General features: G+C 48.1%; 1 protein-coding gene across 1 annotated transcript in view; it reads right to left on the bottom strand.

Moving 5' to 3' along the window:
* LOC307132841 (outer dynein arm-docking complex subunit 2-like) overlaps window positions 1-12,161 on the bottom strand; it is a gene marked incomplete at both ends in the record, with an annotated part of 69,216 nt that overhangs the window by 54,566 nt on the left and 2,489 nt on the right. Inside the window, 2 exons of the mRNA XM_079827418.1 lie at window positions 11,061-11,179; window positions 12,000-12,104. Coding sequence (XP_079683544.1) covers window positions 11,061-11,179; window positions 12,000-12,104 — 224 coding nt within the window. The remainder of the gene's footprint in view (window positions 1-11,060; window positions 11,180-11,999; window positions 12,105-12,161) is intronic.

The following is a 12,161-nucleotide window of genomic DNA, read 5'->3' as shown; positions in this document are numbered from 1 at the left end:
GCATTAATTATATAAATGCACATAAAAAAACTTGCATAATGTCCCGCTAGTTTACTTCGAACTGGAAGACGCTCCCACTTTTGACGCGAGGCTTCATGGGGTGTAGGAAACTTGTGGATATATGTCTAATATGTTTAAGTCTTCTGTAGCTCTCTAGTGGGTGTCAAGTACTGTGACAGCAAATGCAAATTTGGTAGTAATGCAAAAGGCAGAACACTGAAGTAAATGTTCACATCTGGGAAATTGTATTTCTCCAAAACAAAAGATTATTGCTTTGGAAATCTTAGATGACTGTTCAGAGGAGGCTTATCAGTAACAAGTGTTGAAACAGCCAAAAAGGCTGATTTGTCTGCTAGATCAGTGGTTCCCAAACTTTTTTCCAGGAGACCCATATTTTAACATTCAAAATCCTTAACGCCTCCCTTTAGAAACATGATTCGTCAAAATCATCACAGGTATGTTATCAGTTAATAATTCTAGATACCTTATTATCCTAGTTGTTTAGATTTTTAGAATGTACTAGGGGTGGCACGGTTCACAAAACCCACGGTTCGGTTCGTATCACGGTTTTAGGGTCACGGTTTTCGGTTCTGTACGGTTCTTGTTGTTGTTGTTTTTTAATCGTTAACACTCCAGAAATTTACTTCAGCATATGGTATATATGGCTTAATCATCCACAATTTAGGATACAGTTTTAAAAATTGTTATATCAAGTTGTTTCCTAACTGGCTGTCTACCTAGTCTGACACATTGGCGTAACATTTTTCATGTTAATCATTTCAATTTTGATCAGAACCATACACTGTGGCTTTTCAGCTGACCTGATGAACACATTTCACCATGAAGTGTCCCATGTGTTTCACAATCACCATATGACATCCAGCGCTGTGAAAAAATAACATAAAATACACGAAAACACAACACTGCCAGAAGTTTCTGCCCAAACTTAAAAGGCATGTTTAAATTATTAGAACTAGAAGCATATCTTAAATGTTACATTTATCATGTGAACTTATATACAACATATGCATGTGTGTATGAGACATCAAAGCACGAGACAGACAGGGGTCGGAGGAGAACACCGGAAAATGTGACAGAATGGACTATATTTGCCTGTATTTGCAATCCACGAGCCGAGGTTCAGCTGCGCGACTCGCGAGAGTGTGTGTATGCGCAACGGGCACGCGCGGCGCGGCTCCCGCTCTCCTCCTGCACTGCTAGTGCATCCTCCAACTCTGGGCAGCCTTCCTTATCTCTCCCACTTTCATTTCTACATGTGAAGTGACCTGCAACACTCCACTTTTACTTTACTGTATGTCCACACACACCTCTTATTTCGCGCGAAAAGCACACCCACTGTCTGAGGTAACATAGGGGCACGAGGATACATTGCGCATGCGCGAACCGTGCGACGCACACACTCCGAACCGAGACAAGCGAACCGAACGGTTCGGTTTTTTTCCATGTACCGTGCCACCCCTAGAATGTACATTAGCTTATTTTGCATTAGCTTGTTAAAATTTACAAAAAGTGCATAAAAATTTGGTCTGAGTTTCACAAACAAAAACCGAAGACAGGCTGAATGAAAATGTAAATCCACCCTCTGTCAGTAGGTGGCGCTTATGGAACAGCAGAAATAGAGCTGATTCCCTGGTAATCTCAGTAAACAAAGCAGAGCTGCACTTATAAACACTACCGCTGCGTCCGAAATCGAATACTTCCCAACTATATAGTATGCGTAAAACAGTATGCCAACAGAGTAGTATGTCCGAATTCATGGTATTCGAAAAACAGTTGGCAAAAAGTACCCGGATGACCTACTACTTCCGGCAAGAATCTATAGTGCGCATACAAGGGACAATTTACTATCCCATGAGGCCACTGGAGAGGATTTATGAATGGAGGTGAAGGGACACAACTGACGCTGGTAGGTCACATGATAACGACAACATGGTGGATGTAGTATGTTGTGCGGATTACATTCATACTACACACATTCATATACTATATAGAACATACTTTTTAAAGGTCGCAAAGTAAGTTCAAATTCAAATGTAGTACCTAATCATATGCGATTTCGGACGCAGTCCCTGTGTTACACAGAGGGAAGATGAAAATGCCATCAAAACTTTTCTCAAGCCAGCAAGTTCCCTTCAGAGATACATTCACAGAATACATTCATACTTTAATTCATATAATTTCCCTGAGCACTCGGTTGTATATGTTGTAAAACCTCCCAGTTCTTTCCGCCATTTTTTCAAATAAAACGCTGCATGGTGTGTGTGCGTAAGACTGTGTTTTACTTTGCTTAATACTGGACAGTATTTACAGTGAGTTTTTCAAATTCTGGCAATCAAATACGGTTTTAATGATGATTAAAATATTAAACTAATACTAACCGTCAGGAATTGCATCGTGTTTTATCATCAAACTGGTAACTGTTTTATCCCTAAACCCCTAGAGTGAGCTTGGCGACCCCTCGTAAATCTTTAGCAACCCCCTGGTTGGGACACACTGCTAGATCAATCCAAGGAGAAGAATACAGCATATGTCTGTGTGATCAACTCTGGATTTATCAGCTGACTGTCACTATGGATAGCTATCCCTATCACAGCTTAACTTCATGAATGAGCACACAGGAGAAGAGCAACAATATAAGACATATAACCATCTCTTGAAGTCTGGCTTTTTTGTTTCTTCTCAGAAGACATCCATTGGGGTTTGGAATTATCACTTACTCATATGGGGACGTCAGGCCAAGGTTCTTCCATTTCAAAGATGGTTCTAATTTCTTCTTCCTACCGCCCGGCTTGTTCCGCGCAAGCTGTTGTCTCGCCTTCTTAGGCACATTCTTTTCCTCATGGTCGTAAGACTTCAGGGTTTTTGGCCTGTTTCCTCTGCATCAACCGTTCTCTTACGAGAGGTTCTCTCGTATTGCGTAAGTTCCTTACGCTACGGGAAAGTATTCTTTCTTCGAGATTTCTGAAAAACCCAAAATTATCCTTAATTTTGTAACATTGTCAACGCAGTGCGGCAACCTGGCAGACCATAGCAGGCTAACCAGCGTGCTATTGGCTGCTCTGCTGGCAACTGCAGCAGCCTATCGGTGAGCCCGCGTGACGTGGCGACCAATGAGGGCGCTTCGCGCCCACCTGGCTTCATTTGCCTACAGGTGGGGCGTGGCCACGTGTATATAAGCAGGGCTCACGGGCTGCATATTCGATTTTCTTTTCTTCAGCGAAGCCCTTCGCATCGCTGGATCTGGAACCCGCCGCCGTGATCGTGCTGACGAGCAAGCAGAGGACAGCGCCTGAAGAAGCCGGCAGCATCGTGCCACCTTCAGCCATCCGTGCCTGCTCTGCTATCCGGCAGCCCATATCCTTTACGCTCAAGTGTTGTCGCCGTTGCGCCACACTTTCACAAAAAGAGCCGAGCGTTTGATTCAAAATGTCTCGTTCCACCTGCGGCTCGTGTCACGCGCAGCTCAGTTCCGGGGACCGCCACGTGATCTGCGCTCTCTGCCTGGGCCGTGATCACGCCGCCGCCGCACTTCTCGCCGGCGGATGCCCGGAGTGCGAGGATCTGGCGATGTCGACCCTGCGGGCTCGACTCGCTCAGTTCGATGATGATATCCCTCCAGTCCCTGCTAAGCCGCGCAGAAAGAAGCGCCGCTCGCAGCGGACTCCGGAGTTTGCCGAGGGAAGCTCGCCGGAACACTTCCCGCACGCTTCACTCTCGCCTTCCCCGCCCCCACCCCAGGTCTCTCCTGTTGCCGCCTCCGGGGATGAGGCGGATGCGGCCGCGGAACGCGCCGACAGCTGCTCCATCATGGCATCCGACAGCGAGGGCTGGTCTTCCGCGACCTCTTCAGTCCGGGGCTCTGGACGTTCTCGAGCGGGTGAGGACGCCGAACTGTTGCGCCTCCTCACCCGGGCTGTCGAGCAGCTAGGCCTCGAATGGGCCCCGCCCAAGGTGGCAGCGCCGAACCGACTTGACGGATGCTTCCTAAACAGTCGCCGCCGTGCGCCCACCTCCAGGACTGCACCTTTTCTGCCAGAGCTTCACGAGGAGCTCGCGAAGTCCTGGAACGCGCCATTTTCCGCGAGGGTCTCGTCTCAGGCTTCTTCGGCGCTCTCACAAGTTGACGGCACGGCTGAGAAAGGCTACATTGCTATCCCTCCGGTGGAAGAGTCGGTCGCAGCGCACCTTTGCACGCCTTCTGGTTGGCGCTCAAAGGCTGCCCTCCCGTCTAAGGCCTGCAGAGTGACGTCATCGCTGATCGGCCGCGCTTTCGCTGCCTCCGGTCAAGCTGCATCCGCTCTGCACTCTATGGCCGTGCTGCAAATCCTCCAAGCCAATCTCCTCCGCGACCTGGACGAGAAGAGCTGTGACGCTGAGTTGATCACGGATTTGCGGAGCGCGACGGATCTCTCCCTCCGCTCTACCAAGACCGCAGCACAGGCCCTCGGACGCTCTATGGCCTCCCTCACGGTAGCTGAGCGCCACCTCTGGCTCACGCTCGCGGACATGCGAAAAACAGAGCGCGCGGCCTTCCTTAACGCCCCGCTCTCCCCGTCTGGGCTCTTCGGACCAGCGGTCAAGGGGATCGTTGATCGTTTCTCTGAAGTGCAGAAAACGACGCAGGCCATGAACCTCTTCCTGCCTCGACGCCCCGGCGCCAGCAATAGCTCCGTTGCTCGCCGTCCTCGCGACCAGCCAGCACCGAGCTCGGCGCAGCGCCCAGCGCGGCCAGCTTCGTCTCAGCGAAGACCGAGCGGCCGCCCCAGATCGCGCTCTTCCAGTCGTGGTAAGCCGCCCCCCCCTCGGGGGCCCCCGGCCTAGGATCACGCTGAAGTCCGAGCCTCCAAAGCCCTCCTAGCCAGAGGCAAGAAACGACGGTTAAGTCCCGCCGCGGCCGGACCACCGTCAAAACTCGTTTTCCTGTCAGCCCCCACCACTGTGGCTGCTGCAGATGGATTTCACGCAGCCAACGAGCCGGCAAAAATGCCCTCTCGCCTGTCAATAACCGCCGTTTTTACGGCGAACCAGAGAAATCACAAAAGTTGCATTATTTCTGGTTGCACGGCTCACGCCGTATGTGTTTCAAATGCAGTAAATGTGCCCACTTTTCTGTGTTCACCCCTGCACACAAGCACTATAAACCCCGTGTCCCCCACTCACATAAAGCGGCCACCGGCCAGCTCGAGTGCTAGAGTTAGGTCACATGTCCGCTTGTTTGCGTCCACGCCTAGCCACCACACGCGCTGTCACACAGCCACTCTTAACCGGTCATGTTCCACGCGTAAGAGTTGTGCCCGCTCAACGCGCTCACACATTTTCGCGAACATTACGCCTCAGGCGCTACGCGCCGCGCCACACACCATTTGGTCTCCGCCCAAGGTGGCCGGAGCGATGAGTGTAGGGCCACACACAAGCTTTTCCCCGCTCAAAGCGGCAGAGATACAGTGTGTAAGGCGGCCAGCCATCGCGAGCGATCGGCTGGCCCACAGCACAGAGAGCGCGAGCACCGCGCCCGCCCCTCCTATACAGGCCGTCAAACCCGCGGAGCGCGGCGTTTCGAGCCCGGAGGCCGTTCTATCCCGTGTGGCACACGCGAGAGCGTGGGAAGCCATTCCAGGTGTATCAGAATGGGTGCTGAGAACAGTGAAGCGCGGCTACACTCTGCAGTTCGCTCGCCGCCCTCCGCGCTTCTGTGCGCGTACAGAGACGAGAGTGAGCGAGGAAGTAGCAAATCTACTTCGAGCAGAGATAGCCACGCTGCTGTGCAAAGGGGCTATAGAACCGGTTCCCCATTCTATGAGCGAGTCAGGCTTTTACAGCCGGTATTTTCTCGTGCCAAAAAGGGATGGGTCGCTCAGACCGATTCTGGATCTGAGGCGTCTGAACAAAGCTCTTATGAGGAGATCGTTCAAGATGCTCACGACCAAGCAGATCCTCGCGCATATTCGCCCGAGAGACTGGCTAATTTCCCTAGATTTGAAAGATGCATATTTTCAATCAAGATAACGCCGCGTCACAGGCCATTCTTATGATTCGCCTTCGACGGCCAGGCTTATCAATACACCGTCCTTCCGTTCGGCCTGTCACTGGCACCCCGTACATTTACGAAGTGCATGGACGCGGCCCTCGCTCCCCTGAGAAATCGAGGGATGCGAATATTGAACTACCTGGACGATTGGCTCATCCTGGCGCAATCAGAGGCCGAGCTCCTCGCCCACAGGGCAATGCTGCTCAGCCATCTGGACAGCCTGGGGCTCACGGTCAATTGGACCAAGAGCTCATTAGTGCCCACGCAATCAACCTCATTTCTGGGTTTGAATCTGGACACTGTGGCAATGTCAGCCCGCCTGTCACCCCAGCGCGCGCGCCAAGTTCGGCGCATGGCTGCGTACTTCCGGCCGGGCAAAATCGCACCTCTCAAGCTTTTTCAGAGGATGCTGGGACGTATGGCCTCAGCTGCAGCTGTGCTCCAGCTGGGCTTAATGCGTATGCGCCCGCTGCAACGCTGGTTAAACGCCCGAGTGCCTCACAGAGCCTGGGCGTCCGGAGGCTTCAGGATCAGAGTGACTCAGGGCTGCGTTTCAGCCCTAGAGCCCTGGTTAGTAGCCGACTGGTACCAGCGGGGAGTGACAATGGGAGCCATCTCACACCGCAAAGTCATCTCGACGGACGCCTCCACCTCCGGTTGGGGCGCCGTTTTCGAGGGCAGACCGGCCTCAGGCCTCTGGTCGAGCGGAGAAAAACTCCTACACATAAACTGTTTGGAGATGATGGCGGTAGAGAACGTGCTCAAGCAGTTTCTCCCGTTTATACGAGGACACCACGTGTTGGTCCGGTCGGACAATACCACGGTGGTGTCCTACGTGAACCGGCAGGGCGGTGTCAGGTCCAGGTGTCTGGGCAATCTGACAGAACGCCTGCTCGTGTGGGCACACAGCTCGCTGCGCTCGCTGAGAGCTGCGCACGTACCGGGCCACCTCAATGTCCGTGTCAACCTCCCAGGAGAATGGTCCCTGCACCCCCAGACAGTCCAGCTGGTATGGCGCCTATTCGGCAGAGCGGAGCTCAACCTCTTTGCAACAAAAGAGAACGCCCGCTGCCCGACGTTTCTGTCAAAGAGCGAGGATGCGCTGTCCCAACCGTGGCCCAGCCTCCCGCTGTATGCTTTCCCGCCGATTTCCCTATTGACTCAGGTCATAGCGAAAATCAGGGAGACGCGCCGCCCGGTGCTCCTTATAGCGCCGCGCTGGGAGAACCAGATTTGGTACCCAGAGCTGGTGAAGCTGTCGCACTCACCCCCCTGGCCAGTTCCGCTGAGAGCAGACCTCCTCTCTCAAGCAGGAGGGTCAGTTTGGCATCCCCATCCAGAGCGATGGTCTCTGCATGTATGGGTGACCAACGGATACCCGTTGACCTGCCCGAAGGGGTTATGAACACGATCTCACACTCTAGAGCCCCCTCGACGAGGCGGTTATATAGTTCTAAGTGGTCGGTGTTCACTGGGTGGTGTGTTTCCAAGGGATTGGACCCACAGCAATGTGGGGTCCAGCGGGTGCTCTCCTTCCTCCAAGAGCTTTTGGAACTGGGCAGGTCCCCTTCCACGCTCAAAGTGTATGTGGCGGCTATAGCAGCGTTCGCTCAGACGACGCTAGGTAGTGCGCTAGGAAGGAACGAGCTCATCATCCGTTTCCTCAGAGGAGCCAGACGGATGAATCCCCCGCGGCCCCCATCGGTTCCTATATGGGATCTGGCCTTGGTCCTAGAGGCCCTGAAGGCTCATCCCTTTGAACCGCTCGAGACTGTGGAACTAAGGTTCCTTTCGCTAAAAACCGCGTTCCTGATAGCTCTGGCTTCAGTGAAACGCGTGGGGGATCTACACGCGCTCTCAGTAAGCCCGACGTGTATGGAGTTCGGTCCTAATGACTCTAAGGTCATTCTCAGGCCGAGGCATGGTCTTCAGGGCGCAGATTATCTCCCTCTCGGCTCTGCCAGCATCCGACGAGGGAGACGGTGGCAATATCCTCTGCCCTGTCAGGGCATTGAGGGTTTATGTCGCACGTTCCGCCGCCTTCAGGCGTTCTGAGCAGCTATTTGTTTTGTTTGGAGGGCGCACTAAAGGTCTCGCCTCCTCGAAACAGACCCTGTCCAGGTGGATAGTGGATGCGATTGCAGCTGCATACGCTTCCAAACACCTGCAGTGCCCGCTAGGTGTCAGAGCACACTCCACCAGAGGCATGGCCTCTTCGTGGGCTTGGGCCAGAGGGATTTCCATCCACGATATCTGTATGGCGGCAGGCTGGGCCTCCCCGTCTACGTTCGTGAGATTTTACAATCTGGAAGTTCCTGCCTTACAGGCGAAAGTGTTATCAGTTCAATAGGGCCGTTGGTTCTGCCCAGTGATTCTGCGCAGACATAGCTCACATACTGGTAGTAAGTTCGGTACTAGGCTCATGTGAATTTGAAGGAGACCGGCGGTGCCGTTCCCTCATTTACGAGACGAGCTGTTGTGAGTTTGAAGGTGACCGGCGGTGCCGTTACTTCACTCATATAACAAGATATTGTGAATTTGAAGGCGACCGGCGTTGCCGTTCCCTCATTCATGAGACAAGGTGTGGTGAATTTGAAGGAGACCGGCAGGTGCCGTTCCCTCATTCATGGGACAGGGTGTTGTAACCACCTGTTGTAACCACCCGTCAGTTCAAATGAAGTGTCCGTATATGTGGTGGCCCGTTTCCTTTACCGGCCACCCTGCCCGAGCAGTGTTTTTTTCCCCGGTCCTCTGGGATACATGTGCTGTATGCGAGGCGCGCACGGCGTTGACAATATGTTCCCGTAGCGTAAGGAACTTACGCAATACGAGAGAACCTCTCGTAAGAGAACGATACTCGGTTACTTAACGTAACCTCGGTTCTCTCTAGAAGAGGGAACGAGTATTGCGTTCCTTGCCGTGCGCCCCGCGGGCTTTTACGCTTCAGAACTACGAAAACCGAATATGCAGCCCGTGAGCCCTGCTTATATACACGTGGCCACGCCCCACCTGTAGGCAAATGAAGCCAGGTGGGCGCGAAGCGCCCTCATTGGTCGCCACGTCACGCGGGCTCACCGATAGGCTGCTGCAGTTGCCAGCAGAGCAGCCAATAGCACGCTGGTTAGCCTGCTATGGTCTGCCAGGCTGCCGCACTGCGTTGACAATGTTACAAAATTAAGGATAATTTTGGGTTTTTCAGAAATCTCGAAGAAAGAATACTTTCCCGTAGCGTAAGGAACTTACGCAATACTCGTTCCCTCTTCTAGAGAGAACCGAGGTTACGTTAAGTAACCGAGTATCGTTTCCACATGTAGGATCTTTTTAGTGGATGGCACATCTTGAATGGCAACGTACTGTAGAAGAGAATGAATAAAAATGGGTAACACTTTACTTGAAGGGGTGTGCATAAGACTGTCATGACACCTTCATAATCATGACATGACACATGTCATGATTATGAATGAGTTTTTATGCATGTTTATGACAACTGTCATTAAGTGTCATTCGCTCAGTTATGTCATTTTAAATGCAAAGATGACATTATTTGAGATGTCTTTATTATGACAACTTGACATAAACCAATACATCATAACCTGTCAGTGTCTTTGTCATGACAACTTGACATTACCAAGACAACATAACCTGTCATAAGTCTGTCATAAACATGACATAGCAGATTAATCATCAAACTTAAGAAGTTTTGGCTTTATGGGTTAACATTACATTTAACTGTCATGTGGTTGGTTTTGACATGACATTATAATGTCATACATTTTTTTATGACCACTTTTTCAGTGGTACAAGTTGAATTTGTCACTAACATGTCATTAAGTGTCAATACTCTATCAAATTATGTTATGACAGTGTCATTAATATTTTTCTTGACCTAAACTACAGTGGTGCAAGTTGAATTTGTCACTAACATGTCATTAAGTGTCAATACTCTATCAAATTATGTTATGACAGTGTCATTAATATTTTTCTTGACTTAAACTACAGTGGTACTAGTTGAATTTGTCACTAACATGTCATTAAGTGTCAATACTCTATTTAATTATGTTATGACAGTGTCATTAATATTTTTCTTGACCTAAACTACAGTGGTGCAAGTTGAATTTGTCACTAACATGTCATTAAGTGTCAATACTCTATCAAATTATGTTATGACAGTGTCATTAATATTTTTCTTGACCTAAACTACAGTGGTGCAAGTTGAATTTGTCACTAACATGTCATTAAGTGTCAATACTCTATCAAATTATGTTATGACAGTGTCATTAATATTTTTCTTGACCTAAACTACAGTGGTGCAAGTTGAATTTGTCACTAACATGTCATTAAGTGTCAATACTCTATCAAATTATGTTATGACAGTGTCATTAATATTTTTCAGTTCATGTTTTTTTTTTAAGTTTCCTCCAACAGAAGGTCAGATAATAGACCATTTCAAATGTCTTAAAAAAGATGAATAGGTGTTAGAGAAATACATTAATCATCCAATTATAATAATAATAATAATTAAAATTGATAAAATATATTTTATTGCATTTGGAGAGCAATTCACCCAAAATTAAATGAAAACCGTACAATGATGGATTAAGCCATGCAGCGTTTTGTCCATATCACTGCAAAAACAGTTAATTACAGCATCCCACACATTTATATTTTCTTGAAATGCTTTTTTACATCATGTATAAGTCTACCTAAGACACCATCATAATGGCGTACACCTAACCAGTGGTGCCACTCAATCATTTTGAGGTGAGTTTTCAATGACTCAGGAGTACGATTTCCTCTATGACGCCATATTTCCAATTTGTAATTCTGCCATGCACGCTCAATATGTTGAGTATGAGCACCAGTCCCTGGATCAACAAAGTGTCTTTTATGGCAGACAGAATACTGACGATATCCATACTGGGAGAGCTGTTTCTTGTATGCACGCCATTCATCCGTAAGGATTGATGTTTTGGGTCTGACATGTTGCTGAATTTTTCTTATAAGTGTTTGCCTTGAGCGGTCCTTGACGAGTCTCAGAATGGGTCTTCTGGAAATATCATCAACCTCCAACATCCCGAAGACCCACTGGCGTTCACGACGCCAAGTGTTGCCACATCGGCCACGATGGTACTAAAAAAATAAATAAAACAAGATCAATTCGTTAATAAGGGTTGTGCTGTAATTTTTTTTCAATAGACTGATCCTTCTTATCTGGCTTGATAGCAAATAATTGCCCAACAGGTGCAAATGCATTTTTTATTACTTACATTTTTCCATTTTCATAATTTAATTTCCTTAATACAAAATATTGTTTCACTTTCATATTTTTCTGTACAAAAGCTGTCATATAGTACACTTTTAAAATATGTTTTTATTGTATTGCTTTTTAATAGAACATAGATTAGCGGAATACCAGCCTACCCTGATTTTAATATATTTTGTTTACAGGCTTATTGTCTGATTATAAATGAAGGTTATATTTATTTCTTAATATATTAATATATACATTTTTTCCCCATTCATTCCATGTTAAAACACTGCCATTAAATTTCTACATTTATACTAGTCTGTCAAGCTCGTGAAATTAAGATCATACTGTTTGTGATGTTGTGGCTCATTTAGTGTACAATACCATCTTTACAATACACATTTTGCATTGCAATCTCAACACAGAAGACTGATGAGTTTTGTCTTATAAGGACATTCACAGCAGGTCTTATCACTTGTCTGTTTGTAAAACACTTAATTTTCAAGTTATTTTCCTCCAACCTTTTTCTCTTTTGTATTTCTCTTACAAAATATATAACTATATATCTTACTATATATCTATAAATCTATATATTTCTTCTATATCTCTCTTTCCATAATCTCAGACTGGCACTGCACTAACATGACAAAACTGATAATACAGTAAAGTTATAGGAGAGCTGCATATAAATAAACAGCCTACCTTTCGTTTGTGGGCAAACTTGCTCTCGTCGATAACAACAAATCGATGTCGACCACCAATTCTCATTCCTCTGATCTTCAGTCTCTTGAGGGCAGCAATGCACACCTTTAAATATAGAAATAACACATCACAAGTTGACTTGTAACAATGTCTTAGTATGGA

This window comes from Gobio gobio (genome assembly GCF_949357685.1).
Source record: "Gobio gobio genome assembly, chromosome: 10".
NCBI classification, from domain to species: Eukaryota; Metazoa; Chordata; class Actinopteri; order Cypriniformes; family Gobionidae; genus Gobio; species Gobio gobio.
The sequence above is the reverse complement of the archived record's forward strand: the minus strand, read 5'-3'. Positions and strand labels throughout refer to the sequence as shown.